This window comes from Ambystoma mexicanum, chromosome 3q (genome assembly GCF_040938575.1).
Source record: "Ambystoma mexicanum isolate Mex_15411 chromosome 3q, UKY_AmexF1_1, whole genome shotgun sequence".
Lineage (NCBI taxonomy): Eukaryota > Metazoa > Chordata > Amphibia > Caudata > Ambystomatidae > Ambystoma > Ambystoma mexicanum.
Genome location: NC_090926.1, coordinates 793538387 through 793555843, shown reverse-complemented (window position 1 = coordinate 793555843; position 17457 = coordinate 793538387). Strand labels below are relative to the sequence as shown.

General features: G+C 43.5%; 1 protein-coding gene across 1 annotated transcript in view; it reads left to right on the top strand.

The window, feature by feature from the left end:
* Nucleotides 1–17457, top strand: part of LOC138583003 (polycystin-1-like) — a 569194-nt gene that overhangs the window by 477542 nt on the left and 74195 nt on the right. Inside the window, exons 41-42 of the mRNA XM_069654860.1 lie at nt 726–882; nt 1629–1757. Coding sequence (XP_069510961.1) covers nt 726–882; nt 1629–1757 — 286 coding nt within the window. The remainder of the gene's footprint in view (nt 1–725; nt 883–1628; nt 1758–17457) is intronic.

Sequence of the window (17457 nt, the reverse complement as noted above, 5' to 3'; positions counted from 1 at the left end):
TCCTCTTGCTTACGCCCCTCCTCACTGGCCTTGGGTGCATTACCGCACGTAGCACCCTTACATTCCCTAGTGTATGTCCCGCTCTCTGGAATCAGCACCCCACCCCTACGTCCTCTTAACACTGTTAGAAATCCTACATTCCCTGGTTTCGTTACGTGCTATATGCTCCCCTCTTTCATACCAGCAGCACACCCCCTGATACATGCCCCCATCCGCTGTTGTGGGACTCTTTCCCCTGGTATCAGTCACATGTCCTGTGACTATGCACATTTTCCGCAGATATCAGCTCAGCATACTGTGCATTATGCCGTCGCCTTCTAATGCCAATAGTGCATTCTCTGAATTATGCCTATATATGCTACCAGCTCTGGTTTATGTTCTTCATTTCTGAAACGAGCACCCTACCCTCTCCTGTATGCCTCCCCACTATGGCGTCAGGCTTTCTTATGACCCCCCCCCCCACCCCCTTAGTAATCGAGCCCTAACCTCTGGTGTACACCTCTTTCTCTGATATTGGCCATTCCGCCCCTTGGCCTTTCCCCTCTTCTCCGATGGATGCCAATTGCTCAGGAGTATGTCCTTCTGTAATGTCAGTCCTTCACCCCTTGGTTTATTCCGCCCCCTTGATATTAGCCCATCATCCTGCTGTGTGTTCCTTTCCCTGATATCAGCCCCATCCTCTGATATGTCAACCACTCCCTGATGGTTCCGCTTTTCCCCTCTAGATCTGGCAGCTCCTGCCGTGAGGACACTCTCCATGTCAAGAGCCACTGGTGGCAATGGAATCCTTTGGAATTCGGCAGCAGGGACCTCCTGGATTGGACACTTGGAGGGACTGTGCTCCAATGATACCCCTTCAAACTCATCAGAGGACCCTGTTAGGTATTACTAGTCATTGTGCCGCAGACAATGGACTTGTGTTGGGTCTTACGATCTGTATGTGTGTATTTATGGGATTTATAAAGTGTGCACCGACCAGGGAAGCAATGGAGAGCTGAACAAAAGGGATGCTATAGGGGGCTACAAGTAGGGTGCACAGACAGCGGAGGAGTTGAGATGGATAGGGACAGCTGCGGGCGGGAGGGGACAGCACAGACTCCAAACAGGGAGATGGCATTCACGTTAGAGCTCTTGGCACTTCTCTCAACCCCATGAATCTGCCTGCTTCTGCTACCGCAAGGCGGTGCTCCGGTTACCAGATGAGGTGAAGGGCGTCCCGTTTGTATCTGATCGACAGCAGCGAGGGATCCCTCTTCGTCCCACCGTGGATTCACTTCTTTGTGATGTTGATACAGCATTTTCCTTGTACCACTGGTTCGGCTGGGCTCTCGGGGGATATTCATAGGTACGTTTCCCTTTGTGTTTTTCTGGCCCCTCTCTGCTTTCTGGTGCATGCTTAGAGTTCTTTCTTTTTCCATGTTGTGTGTGGTGCTCCTCTGACCCCATTGATGGTTGTAATGGGCACTGACCTTGCATCGGGTTCTCCTTTCTCAAGGTTTATTGGAATCTCCCCTTCTCTTTTTTCCCAAGCCAGCTGCTCCACCTCACCCTCTCTGGCATGGTCTAGCTTACCCTCCTTTTAAGGCACACATATGTCCTATGACCCTCTCGTCTGTTTTCTTGGGCAGATTTTGGTTCTTCGGGCACTTGGGCGTTTATGGGAGTAATGAAGGTTCTTGGTGGGAGTTTGATAGCAACCTGCTCCAGACCCGGAAGACCCTGCGGGAGCTGCAGAGCACTAATTGGATTAGTACAAGGTATGATGCATGCATTTTTGCATTTATGCTGTTCTTCATGGATCAAACTTTTTGTTCATTGGTGTGTGTTTTATTCTATAATTGTTCAAAGCTGGGAGGATAGCTCACGGGCAACACGCTCGTCTTAAAAGCAAGACAACACTGAGCAGCACAGGTTTAAGTCCTAGTCTGGTCGCGCGCTTAGAGACTGGTCTCCGTTGTTGAGTGCAAGATATAAAAGATTAATTCATTCATTCAAGGTTTAACATTGATTGATTATATTATGAACAGAACCGGCAATCATCTACATATATATGAAAGGGAAAATGTGTGTGTTTGTTCGAAATGTTCAGCATACTTCCCAACATGCTACAAATCTGAGATTTGGCATGTGGGTAGGTTCCATGGTGTAGACGATGGAAAACGTATCAAATATACATTTTTCTAATTTTTATTTTTTAAGCGGTCTGCAAGGTTTACCCCTGCCATATGGCCCTCAGTGCGGTAGTTCTGCTGCAGTTCTACGTAAACTTCAGCAGTTCATTGTTCCTAAACTTCCCACACTATCAGCATTCTAGCTGGCACTAGCGACACTCACTTCTGAAGTCATGCGGGTGACATGGTGTGTTCGTAGTAATGCAGTTGACAGTAAACAGTTTATGTTTCTTCAATAGTGTCCACAATGACGTTGTCCGTCACATTGTGGCCGATCTCTCATGATAAATACAGGAACTTCATTTCCCACGGGAGCTGATGAATGTACGCCATCTCAACAGTACGAAGCTTACATGTTTCAGCCGTGCACATACGGGTACAGCACTTCCAGTTTACACGATTCAGCCCTACACATACGGCACTTATGTTGAGGTCGCTGCTGCCTCGGCTGTAGATCGGGGCACCAAAAATGCTGCTGCAAAATCTCAACACTCTGAAGTAGGGATTACTCTGCGAAGCACAGGTGTAACTGTTAGTGTTATTTACAAGTACACAGAACATATACTTGTATGAGGTATACAAGATCAAATGGATGTGTACAAAAATCATGCTCTTATGATGTTAGTGTGTTGAAATCCTATTTCCACAAATATGCTGTTTTGTTTACCCTGTTTCCCACTTTCCTTCAAAGCTAAAGCTGACAGTATCTTTATTTTCACTGATAATGATTTTTTCTAAGCTATCCCCACAGTTAAAGGATAGTTCCGGGACTTTTTTTTTATTGTCCCTACGGTTCGGCCATGTGTTTTTAAGCATAAATCGGTAGATCGTAGAAAACTTTCCTATGGACCTTACCCGACTTTTCGTCCATTAACGCACTCGAAATCAGCCGCCATTTTCTGATAATCCTATCATTTCCCCCCATCGCCCTGGCTCACCTGCGTTTGCGGCACTAAATCAAATCCCCCGCCCCTGAAACAGACTTTATCAAAACATTCATATTCTCCGCCTCTCTCTGTGACGTTTCTGTGCTGCGTAGGCAAACGCGCCCATGCGTCTTCTACGCGACTCCACACAGAACCCGGAAACCAACACAGATTAGCTCACAACACAGCGCGCCACAATTCGGAATATGAAAGTGTACTTTTAAATCAAACCGCAAGATTGTAAATTTGGTAAAGTACATTTATTTGACATCAAATGTTTAGAGAATATTCAGCGATTTGCATTTTTATTTGCTCACGTTCCAAAAAGTTTGTTTTGAGGCACGCGATGTTCCTTTGCTGTACACAGGGTCTTAGATCATCTCACAATACAGCGCCACAATTCGGAATATGAAACTGTGGTTTAAAAGCAAACGGCAAGATTGTCCATTTGGCAAAGTACATTTATTGGACATCAAATGTTTAGAGAATATTCTGCGATTTGCATTTTTCTTTGCTCTCGATCCAAAATAGTTCGTCTTGAGGCAATCGATGTTCGTGTGCAGTACACAGGGTGTTGGTTTATGATAAAATAAGCTCTTCGGTCGCACTGATAATCGCATGGCTGTTCCAACAACGAGGCACTAGGCCACCACAACGGTCTGTATGTTGCATCTAGCCGTTAGTACCGCGTAAGGGCATACTTGTACTTGGCGATCGTCCCATAAAATGGTCTGGGTGGTCACGTTGTTCACGCGGAGAAGCAACTGGCGGTTGTAGAAGCCATCCGCCGGTGTCTGGTACTCGTGACACAGACAATAATGGATGATGTACCTGTTTCAAAAACATAAAAAATGAAATTAGTCTCACCATCAGATCTTTATTAAAATTATTCATTTTATATATTAGGTCGGGAAATTATTTCATAGCTAGGACAGTGCAACTGGGTTTTATACGTCAAGGGGGGGCTGTAGGATACTGAGACAGTCCCCCAGTGCAGGGGTTGACAGGGAGTGCAGGTGGAGAGTGGAAGGGCCCAGGACCGAGGTCGCAGACAGTGGACCAGTTGTAGCAGGGGAGAGGGAGAGAGAAAGCAGAAGCAAAGAGGAAGGTTTTGAGGTGCTTCCGTAAAAGGAGACGGTTCTCCCCAAGATAGTGCGCGGTACAAAACAATATGCCACATAGAACGAACAAGTACAACTTAACCCGTCTTTAAAGCTACTGTATAGTAATTAAATTGCGGTATAAACTCATCTAAAGAGTTACTTACATTATATTTGCATTTTCCATTGTGTCTGTGCGTAGGGCAGCCCCGAAATACCACTCCTTCTATGCCGACGTTATTTCTTCTAATGAACGAACATGAAATGGCTTTCGTTTCTGAAATTATATTCATTATCGTTTCTTACGTGGTCCCGGCCTGTCAAGGTCAAATAACAATAGAACCTTATACTGAGTCGTGGGCCATTCTGGCACCCGAGAAAAAAATCAAAGCAGCTGACCTTCACTTTGAACGAGCACACACTCCATCTTTGCATTTTGTCTGCGTGCTTTGCAGCCCCACAGAACCATAAATACGGAGACATTCTATATTTTTTGAAAAATGATTTATATTACTGTTTGGTTTAATTTAATGCGCAAATGAACAAGGTTGGATAGACACATTGCATGTACACTGAGCAATCACTTTTATTTACACAATACATAGCTACACATATTCAATGGGCCTGCGACATGAGGAGACTCGAGAGCAAAGTCACAGGTGACACCCGGGTGGTTCGCACTACTGCACGGTGAAGGGAGGGGCAAGGGTGGAGAGACACATTGCATGTACACTGAGCAATCACTTTTATTTACACATTACATAGCTACACATATTCAATGGGCCTGCAACATGAGGAGACTCGAGAGAACAGACAATCAAATTACAATCATTTAAACCGTGATGTGTATTTCTCAATGAGCTCTTCTTTAGGTGGACATGGAACAGAGGCAGTGTTGGGTGGCAATGCAGTTGTCCCCTGCACAGGTTCGTTCACAACTCCATGTATGTGCCTATCTAGGACATCAACAATAAGTCTCTCAATAAAGTCATATTGCATATCCTCAAACACTGGTTTGATAACCCATTGTTTACTTCTTTTTGTGAAGGCCTTATTGTAGCGAAGCGTCCCTAAAGTTCCGGTCGTCCTACTTTGTTGACAGCCAACATTATGGTTATGTGCCAAGACCGCTAGAAGAGTCCGATTTATCATGCCCTCCATGCCAAAATGCAATCGTTTTGGCCTGTACTTTAGGCACATATTGTGGAACACCTCCAAATCTCCTGTGTGGCAGAATTCCGTGAGTCCCCTCAAATCTCTTGTTATACTTTTATCAAATACAATCTTTTCAATGGCTTTGTGAGTGGGTGATGAAGGAATCAACCACTTCTTCTTCCGTGCCTCCTCTGTGGACAAATGGCCATGTTCACAATTGTGGAAATGTTGGTTTGTGGTCCATGAGTGAACGTTGCTACAGTGTAACATTACTGACCGCCATTTTTCCATTAGAATTTCCAACGACCCTCCACATGTTTTTGAGCTCCACCAAAGATGGTTGCTGATTGACTTGGACCACTGTGAAATACCTTGCATATCTTTTTTTTTACCTGCAGCCGACATTTTTTTATTGATTGTTTTTGCAAGATGCCAAACGTCAAATTGGTGATTTATATTTTTGTACTCTTCTCTCATTGTCTTGGCAATTGAAACGTGTCTGTCCGTGGCTATCAGGTCGATCACCATTCCCCGCGATTGTAGTTCTTGCAATGATGCTACAAAGCCAACTTTCTCCATGGCCACTGAGGATGTACTTTGTGACACCTGCACGACCACCGAACTCACAATTTTCTTACTTTCCATGTCCTGAAAGTGGTAGGTGCAGTACTTGGCTGAAAATCCTGGGCTGTCGCACTGTCCATCACCGGCTAGCCTGAACCGTTTGCCCGCGAATGTACTATCAATTGACATTTTTTCCATTCTCCAAGCTTCGCTAATGGCTGGAAATAGATAATCGGTTTGGTATTTCGCAATGAAATGGATTCCCACAAACTGAAAGAAAGACTCTAACTTTTTAAAACTTGAACCACTAAAAAGTGCAGCCGCTGCACAAAGTAGATTGCCTGCTGGCAGTTGCCCCAGCATGGGTTGTGCAGACCATGAGAAAGGATGATATTTTGTACAGGTGGCATGTATTTTAAGGTTAGTGCCTCGAATTGCACGAGTCACATTAATCAATGGCTCCCCACATACTTCCCCACCAACCGAATGCCCACATTTCATCCGAATAATAATATCAATCAAACAACTATCGAATACAATGAATTTGGCCTCTTTCCTTATACTGTCACTCTGCATCCCAGCTGGTTCGGCCTGTAACGTTGAGGACATGTCACTCACATGAAAGGTAGAATCTCTGATATCGTCTTCCGCTATGTTCAGTGATATTGATGGTGTTTCATTGTCGTCCACTTCATTCTCTTCCATTGCAACATCTGTTCCTTCTCCGGCGATGGGTGAATAAAACAATTTCTTCAACTTTCTCGCGGTCTTAGTTTTTGCGGGTGTGGATTCTGTGAATTGATCTCCGACTGCATCCGAACTACCAGGAGGACATTCACTATCAATGGCTGGATGTGGTATAGCTCCGTTGTCAATCACTTCATATTCTTCCCATTGGCACGATGCATCTCCAGTCTCAAGTCCCTGCCAAATGGTTTGACAAGTAACAACTCTCGTTCGCTTCACTGTCTGTGTAGATTTATTTCGTACACCCACTCGCAACTAGAGGACAGATTGGAAAAGGGATGTTCAGTTTAAACACAACTTACAGTATTGAACTATTAACAGTGAAAAACAACATAATATAGTGACCAGGACACTAACCTTCTTTTGCTTTCTTTTCTTTGAAACTTTCTTGCCTCGAACTTCAACATCGGGACGCTGTTGCTCCGACTCGTGTGTGCATGTCTCCACTTCCTCTTGCGCTGCAACGACTATATTTTCATGATAAGCACATCCATCACGCACTGACGCTCCATCGACTCCCTGAAACATAGAACTTTCATTAGTATGTATAATAATATTGAAAACACAAAATGTACTTGGGGACCAATACCCACGTACATCTCAATAGCAAAACACGAATGAACGCTTTCTGTAGAACATTCAAACGACAATTATTCACACATTGTTAATCTAGTTAGATGGAACTGTCAAGATCCATACCTCGGGCTCCTCATAGACTTCCATTGATGATATTATTGAAGATGATGCTTCAGTAACTCCCTGAAACACAGTAATTGCATTAGTATGGTTTTCTATTTTGTTAAAAAGAACATAAACTTTGTGCAGGCGTCAACGGCTCATCTAAATAGACCTGCACAAATGATCAGTTGTCTAAAATAAATAATGGATATCTAAATATGATTCGATTTGCTCGATCGTTGGAAGTGTCACCACCCAGAGATCTGCATCAACTACTAGGGGTGATGTTCTTGTAGAAGAAGCTCCGTCATCTCCCTGAAACATAGTACTTGCGTTAATAAAGAAGGAAGTATAGCGGATGTAATCACGTCATATGATTTTGCTTGATCGAACTGTCAGTATCCATACCTCGAAATGCATAAGAACATCAAGGGACGATGTAACTGTGGTGCACACTTCTGCAAGCTGTTGCGCCGACCCGTAACTGCATGCTCCCCCTTCTTCTTGGACTAATGCTCCATCGACTCCCTGAAACATAGGACTTTCATTAGTAATGAACACAATATTGAAAAAAGAAGGCACATAGGAGGGCGACGACAGAAGGACATATCAATGGCTAAAAACGAAAGAAACATTGTGTGTAACAATCACGCTACAAGAATGCAAGATCTGATGATCTCCATCAATGGAACTGTCCGGAAACGTACCTCCAGCATCTGAGTGACATCAACGGTTGTCGTCAATGCGTTGGACTCCTCAGCATCTCCCTGAAAGACAGTACTTGCATTATTTTGGATAACAATAATTATAACTGAAAACAAAGACTAGAGGACGAGTACAAGGGTGTACCATTAGGTAAAATAATCACACGATAAATTAAAACTATTGATTTACATGCCTAAAACAAGTCAGTGGCAGAATAGCTAAGTAAGATTACCCGATAGGCGCTTGAAGTGGCTGATGACTGCAATAACGACACGGATGGAGAATCTTCCGGCTTCATATTGAGTGGATACATAAATGGGGAAATTATTGTTAGCTAATGCTACACACTACCGCAAGGCCGAGAGATAAATACGTAAACTTGACTCACCAGTGGAGGGATGTGGACGAATAGAGTGGGAATAGCGGTTGAGAGCAATTTTCGCTTCGCTCGCGGTGTGTTCTTCTTTATTAGCAATGATGTGGAGTACATGTCTGAGCTAAAGTGCCTGCTGCAGATGCGGTATCGATCACCCCTCTTGTCCGCAAAGACTTCTAGGACTCTACTTTCAAGCTCAGACGGTGGATATCCGCAATATCGGACCCATTCTCTTATCTGATCTATTGTCTTAGGGAAAACATGCATTATAGTACCTTCAGATTTACTATGAGTCTTCGAAGGGCAACCGCCAATGGAACAGGCAGGCATTGTGGAAAGTTCTGAAAAGTAAAGATCAACAATTCTCTATGAATACCAATGTGTTAAAAAATTAAATGACACATAAAAGGTCCAATGCAAGGTTCGTTTTGGTTCTTGGAACTATACACGTTATTCACATGCGGATAAGTATTTGAATAACTTTAAAAAAATAGAAAAATAATTTGACTAAACTCAGAACATGTGACTAGTTCCTTGCATGTACTGTCTTGAACGAAAAGAAATTGGACGCAAAATGATTATGGTACATGGCCTTACCTTGACGAACAAACAGTTAGATGCAGGGATCAGAGTAGTTTCTTGTCGTAGAACAGGGAGCAGTTCACAGGTTGCAAACTGACGAGTTTCCTCGAAGTGGTCACGGAAGTTCACAGAGACGAAGAGCAGATAACCAGCACCTTCACGGGTAGACTAGCAAAGCGTAAAGAAGTTCTCATTAGAAATATGAAGTGGGTTATAAAGAATTCGAAACAGGGGTGTGTTTGTGAATGAATGACGTGTATATGTCGTGGCATTATGCGGTTTGCAGGGGGGCGTCCAGCGTGAGGGGGGATGCTTGGCAAGAGACACGGGGTCTGGAGGTAGACATGGGAACAACAACCCATGCTCTATAGACCACTTTGAAGTGTACATGCTATTTGGCACCTCCTGGCCTTTATTGCTCCCTGACAGCTCCACTTGCCAGCGCAAGTACCCCGGTGCGAACTGCCTTTGATAGGGCGGGGGGTGGATTGGGGCGGTGGTCGTGCAGACAAGACACAGGAAGACTCGTGAATGGAGACACACTTATGTGGATTGCAGGGGGGCGTTCAGCGTGAGGGGGGATGCTTGGCAGGAGACACGGGGTCTGGAGGTAGACATGGGAACAACAACCAATGCTCTATTGACCACTTTGAAGTGTACATGCTATTTGGCACCTCTTGGCCTTTATCGCTCCCTGACAGCTCCACTTGCCAGCGCAAGTACCCCGGTGCGAACTGCCTTTGATAGGGCGGGGGGGTGGATTGGGGCGGTGGTCGTGCAGACAAGACTCGTTTGCCGCAGGGCCTCACCAAGGAGAGGCCATCTAACTGCATGTAAGAGGCAGGCTGCAGGATCTAGTACATGGAAGGCAGGGGGGGTGAGTTTATAAATACCTCAGCCTCCCAGGAGAATATATGGGTGCAGTTCACCCTGGAGACCCTGGATGCCTAGGCAGTTCGTCAGCAGCAGGCTGTCCTGTGGTGGCAAGGCGGCACGGGCCAGAGGGGGTCATCTCTGTACCCGGTGCCCAAAAGGATGATTTATTATGATCAACCATATTGATTATTTACCTATAACCATGTTTTGTATCAATAAAATCCAACAGCCTTTTATTGCCAACGCTTGAACAAAGTGGTGTGGTAAGTATTTTTGGGGGAGGAGGCAAGGCCGGGAGGCTTGTTGCCAACCCGCAAAATAACATATGTATGTCTGCTGCATATGGGTTCAACGGTTATGTGGATTGAAGGTGGGCGGCCAGCGTGAGGGAGGATGCTGGCCGGAGACATGTGGTGTGACAAGACAAGGCACAGGAAGACTATTCAATGGAGACACACTAGATTCATTTAAAAAATCAAAACAACCATTGTTAAAATACATTTTGGGTTTTATTTTAGATCTTATTTTCAATTGAACATAAATAATAAACATTACACATTGTAAAGTTCCGGTTGCAGCACATCCAGGGAAAATCCGCGGTATTGTCCACTGTCGCTGGGGAAATGTTGTCTAATGGCAAGTACCGCACAGGCAGGTATTACTCTCCGAACGCGGTGTCCGAGCCTCCCGTGAAGCCACCAAGTGAAGCAACGATAGGCCACCAGCCTGTACCACCTGTGAAAAAGAAAGATGCAATGGAACCAATTTACATGCGTTCGAATGATATGTAGATGTAATTTTATATGTGGGAGACGACCATGAAATAGTAGTGGCATCACTGACATCACAACCAGAGTATACTTACTCGTTACTCGGATTACATGGACGAACAGTGCCGCGAAGTTCGTGCATAAGCACCATCATCATCCTCAACACGGTCCGTGAGAGGCAGGCTTCCCTGAACTCTGGCAGCTCGGTGATGCATTGCGGACTTGGCTCGCCTTCCGAAATGTAGGCCAAGCACCCGGAATTTTCACGGCAGCAGCAGTTCTCCTCCTCAGTTGGCATTAGCTCGCACCGATTGCACGTGCACCAGGTGGAGACGCCGTCCATGCGACATGGTCCAGGCTCTTCATCCGTTGACTGGTCCTCCCAACTGCCGTCCGAATCCCCATCGTTTTCGCGTGCTTGCCTTTCCAGTAGTTCCTCCTCGGTGTACTCGGGCTCGTACATATACGGCATTATTGTAGCCATTGTGTGGCAAAGAAAGTAAAATAATTTACAGAGATGGTACAGGTGTTTACAAGGCCTAGAAGCGGCGAAGGTAGCTGACCAGAGCACAGAAACGAGTCACAGAATACTCAAAGTAACACAGAGAGAGGAATGGAATCGAAAATCTGCTGCTGTGTGTTGTGAAACGGTGTGTTTATACTTATTGAGGAAAGAGGCGTCCTGCCGTTTCCATGGCGACACGTCATTAGCTGAGGCGCAGCGATTGTTGACACGAAACGTGCTTTGGCGTTGGGAAATGGGCGGTACGCGTCTGCTGATGTCAGGCTCAGGGGCGGGGGATTTGATTTAGTGCCGCAAACGCAGGTGAGCAAGGGCGATGGGGGGAAATGATAGGATTATCAGAAAATGGCGGCTGATTTCGAGTGCGTTAATGGATGAAAAGTCGGGTAAGGTCCATAGGAAAGTTTTCTACGATCTACCGATTTATGCTTAAAAACACATGGCCGAACCGTAGGGACAATAAAAAAAAAGTCCCGGAACTATCCTTTAAGACACAGCCATGTAAAGTGCCGACAGTTCAAATTGATCTTGGCGATTCGAAAATTACACATGAAACAATGGAACAATATGCATCGTTTTGGGAAACAGCATCGTGATATGTACGTATCGTGTACAGAATAGAATAGAAAATATGAACATCAACAGAGATCGCCTGAAGAATTGCATGTGGCTATAAGAGGGGTAATATCAATGCCCTCTTATGGCATCCACAAGAAATGCAGGGACATTGTTGTAACATGTTGGATAGAAAATCGTGGGATTCATTTTGGGGCATTTATTTATTTATGTTTCCATTTGTAGAAGCGTGCAAAGCCCTTGGGCATCGAGGCGCTGGTTACAGATATGGAGAGAATACGTATATACAGTGTCTAGGGTTAATTGAACACGTGTGACCCCCAACGATCATGGTATGTTATTCTACACATACTTAGATCATACACAAATCTTTGTCCGGGTAGAAAGGGACCAAAAATGGATTATCCAAATAATTCTCCAGTTGCTTGGCATATGAATGGGCACCAATAAGATAACATTCAATGCTGCAAAAGAGGAGATACTGTTCAAAGATTCAGTGCCCAGCAACCAGAAAAAGAATTTGGGGACAAGTTAGGAACATGTCCAGGACCTGTCTCACATATGAGACATTGTGGGTTTACAATGGACAGGTAGCTCTCCCTTGTGCCCCAATTCGACAAAGTAACAGAACTATTTTTTACTGAAAATTCTGAAGGGATTTTTAGCATTTGGTCATCGAGCCTTGTCAGAAAATGCTTTCCTATCTTCATGCATCGACTGCTGCAATGCAGCCTATTGCAGGCGACCTCAGTACCATATTACCCATTTCCAACGATTTTGGCATGCTTACTACTAAAACCTCCTACAATAGTACACATGCCCCCTGCGATGAATCTACTACATCACTGGCATGCCGGCGTCCGGCAGCATAGTGGATGAGGAGTTACTCTCCCTGATTGATGGCGCATCTACACCTGTGCAACTGCATGAGGAACTGAACATAGTAGGCAAGGAGACAGAGGTAAGGCCTCTCATGGTGACATCCGAGAATGGGTCCGTTAACAACGATTCAAGCACCTGTGTCCGATTGTCAACATGTCAAATCACAGAATAGAACAATTACAACCTTTTTTTCCCCCTCGGATGGAAGAAACAGGTTTTATGTGTAACTTATTGGAGTGTCATTTGTCCACATCTCTGTCCTGCCTTCACACTAAAATGATTGGAGACATATCAAATTGTCTTTTACAGAATAATCCTAGGCGTACGTACCTCTTTGAGTGCGTCTATTACTATTACGGCAAGAGTTCCATCAGCAGCCATTAGCCAAGTCGGATCCTTTGATCATATCCTCTAATACAACAAGTAACCTGGAGGGGGTGATTGATATACAAACTAATGATGAAGAAATGATGAATAACATGTTATTGTGTACCCCATGTTACCTATCCACAATTCTACGATCTCTGTGTGTAAAATGGACTCTATTATCGCAATTTCTGAATCAGTAATTAATAGCCCAAACTCTGGAAACGAAATTCAAGAAATTGATTCAGCTGTGAAATGATATGATGCGTTATTCCCATATATTAAGGGAAACGGTGAATAGTCACACTGGGGTGTTGAAAACTATCAAAACACAGTTGGAAGCAATGCAACCATTATCCAATGTTGAGTGTCATGTCTCCGACTCCATTCATGAGATAACTACCACAGGGAATGAGCCAGTGCCGAAAGAAAACCAACTGGTAGTTCTACTCAACAGAATATTATGGTGAATGGAGATGAGCCATCCGAGCCTATGGTTATAGTTGCCTCTGGTATAGAAGAACGCTTGATAAATGGCTCTGGGTTAGATTTTAACCAATAACAAAAACGAAAAAATTAAAATTAAAAAGAGGAAAAACACTAATTATTGCAACTACTTCCCAACAATGCATGCTCATTGGGGAAACAATTGTATAAAGCAATGCAAAAAAGTAACATGGATATACATGGTCACGTGATGTTACATAATGGTGATGCCAGCACCACTCTGATTACACGTGAAGATGGGTTGTATGATTTGATAAGTCATAAACAGAAAAAGGAGGAAAAAGCAAGGTGAGAAGTTTACGAATAACTCTGATTTGCATCCAAATATTTCTGAAGGTGGTGTGGTAAGGCAAAACATATCTGATGGACATAAAGATACACAAGCCTTTTTCCGTCCACCTATAGAAAGATTGGACAATAATGAAGATGTGAGGCAGGAATTAAAGAAGGCTGGAGACTATCCAGGCTATTTGGAAGATATAGTAGCTCTATTCCAGATGCAGCCCTATGCAACAGAGAAGATCATTATGTGTAATAAATCCACAACTACTAGAGATGGACCTATCCCACTCCTGCCTGACTACGATAATCAAGATTCAGATAAGGGAAGGTCATTACGGACATAAGGTTCAATGTATGTTCTGTTTACCACTGGATTTTATTTAAATCAGGCAAAGGACATTAGAGCTGCTGTGGACAATCATACCATTAAAATATATTACTTCTCAGGACATTGTAATAGTGGATATCTTGGAGACTGAAACATGTGCCACTTCTGTAATATATTTCAGCTCTGATCAGGCCATGGATTACATTGTTTCCTTTGATACAGACTTTGGTCGTTTGGGATATGATTATTCTATTAGTAACACCTCGCAATTGAATCCACACTGAATCATAATTGTGGACACACTGACATTTTACGGATTGGGTCCCATGGACATATAAATACTATGGATTCTAGGCCTTATGCGTTCAGAAACATGGTTTGACCAGTTTAACCAGTTAACAGGGACATAGGGAACAGAAGTATTAGGAATTATGAGATTACGGGAAATAACAGCGGCTCTAATAAACCATTGAATATTGAGACTGTAGTTATGCCTGGAAATATCACAATTTGTACATCTAAAGATGGGAAAGGAACAGTAAGAACAATGAGAAAGGAGGAAAATAGAACAGCTCACGTTGAAATGATTAGGATTGGCTCCATAGTGCACTGCAACCACGCATTCTGAAATGGTCTTAGTAGTCTAACATTCTTAAATGGAATACTAGGGGGAATTCTCACGCACTGGACTTTGAAGGGCTAATTGCAAACATACCTAACTTTGGCATTGTTGAATTACAGGAAACCTGGTTTACCGCTCCTTTAGATAATGAAGGTAGACACACTATCCACAAGGGTGGTTTAATGATTAGAGTTAAAGGGACACATCATGTTAAGAAAATAGAGTGTCTATCTTCGAATATCTTAGCAGTTATTATTAAGATGCAAATGTACAGTGGCAAAAGTTGAAATTTGTAAATGATCATCGGGGCACCCATAACACACACACGGCATGACGACCATCAAGGAACAGGACAAAAGGGGAGCATACAATCAGGGGGGGGATCACGTAAAATATGAGTTTTCAAAGCTTTTCTGAAAGTTCCTAGTGCCTCTTCTGACCTCACAGTAATGGGGAGAGCATTCCAAAAGATTGCTGCCTTGACTGGAAAAGATCTGCAAGTCCATTGGTACGTCTATGACCAGGGCAGATAATATGCTTCTTTCCACTAGAGAGCAGGTTTCTAGGCGGACAATATTGTGGAATGGATGATTTTAAATTGTCCATAGATACATTTGAAAACCATAGTTCCTGTCTTAAACAGAATTCGTTCCTTGACAGGAAGCCAGTGAAGGTTATGTCAGTGATTGGAGATGTTAGCACGCATAGATACCTTTTTGACAATACGTACAGCATCGTTTTGCAGAACCTGACATTTATTTAATTTTAGGCATGAGTTTGAGTCTCCAATCAATAAGGAGTTACAATAATCTAACCTCCAGTTGATTGTTGCTCGAGCTATGGTGGCACTGTTCTCTTCCCGAAATGTACGGACAAATGTTTCTGAGAAGGTGTAGCTGGTATTTACAATTTGGGATCAGCTCATTGACATGTGCCTCGGAACTCAGAGAGGCCTCCAGCTGAACACCAAGCATTTTCACCTTAGTTTGAACCTGGATGGTGTTGTCTCAGATTCTAAAACTTGTGAAAGCCGGATTGAGTTTCACCCGGGCCTGCCTGGAGCCAAAAAACTGAATCTCTGTCATGTTGGTGTACAGACAAAGCCAGTTGGCGGCCATCAGAGTTCTATCTGGCGGAAGATGTGGGAGATGGATCTGTTATCCTTGAAATGGCCCCCATTGGATTCTAGGACCAGCTGGGAGTCTTTGGCGTAGTTTGTAAAAAATACCCCTTGATCATCCAATAGTAAACAGAGAGTTCTTGTGTATATGTTTAAAAAGATAGGGGGACAAACTTGCCCCTTGAGGAACTCCACACTAAATGGAAGCTGATGGAGAGAGGACCGATCCTCAATGAATTTTGGATTTGTGCCCTGATAGAAACGACTGCAACTAATCAACTCTCTCGGAGCAAAGTTCCAGATGGCGTAAGAACTGCATGAGGCGTTGGTGATCGACCAAGTCGAAAGCCGCTGACAGGTCCAGAAGTACCAGCATTTCCACTTATATATCATATATATGTACCACCCAATGGGACCAATTTATCAAATATGTTTACACAACTTAAGAATATTTTCACTACTTATTGTATACATGTTGCAATTTCTTTTTTTTTTATTGTTATACGGTTAAGATAACCTTTAAATATTCATACAAAACAAATAATTACATTTACAAATTTACACACATATTAAGGAACATTAGGAGATTATTCTAGGTGGATTTCCCAATCATTGCAATTTACAACAAAATACAAATACAAATCATTTCAAAAGAATCATCACAATTAACAGTTAAACGTTGGCCTTTGCGATAATACTAAGACTCCTTTGAGAAAATGTATTGCAGCCATCAGCCAGTGGTTTCGGCCATAAGAGATCATAACAAATTACCACACTCTTTCAGCAGGTAAGTAGTCATAGCATACCGACAAATTACCAAGGTAGTGGAGATGCCTAGCATTTGAAACCTGACAATGTAACAAGATATGACAGATGGTTTCCACTTGGCCCTGCTCAGAGCAATACCGACATATCCTTTCTTCCCAGCATTTCTTCATTCTAGCACCCATAATTTAATTTGTGGGAAGCAGGTTAAGCCTCAACCTCATAGCCAAGATACACCAAAAGATGATCAGCGACTTATTCAGGTATGCTGGATGCACACAGACTGGCCTTACATCAATTAACATGTCTATGTATAGCCTATGAGTTCTCACTTTCTCGATGGCTTAGACCCAGTCCATGTCTTTCACTCTTTGGAGGGGGCTTGGCAGGATGGCTCACAATCATTTCAGTGGTAATACAACAGTCCTTGAGGATATTATCACATTGTTCCTTCCATTCATTGAGAGAGGCCAGTATTTCTTATCCTGTAACAGTCCCACCAAATTGAGCCTTTCTCAGCACACCAAATACTCCTCAGCAAAGAAAGGTTTTTTGAAAAGATATACAATTTAATGGCGGGGAGGCCCTGCTCGTAATGGATAACTGCTGCCGGGACTCCATTGGGTAGATGCAATACCTTCCACCAAAATTACCCTTCCTATGCCTCCCAGTCTAAGGGTATTGGAAGCCCCAAGCTTGTCCCACCATAGGTTATTACTGGCACTACCTTGAGTTTGTAAAATTCGAGCACAGGTTTCAAAGAGAAGTAACCAAACCTGCGATTTTTCTCAAGTGCTTGAGCAGCAAAACACCATCGTTTTAGATCGATAATGGTT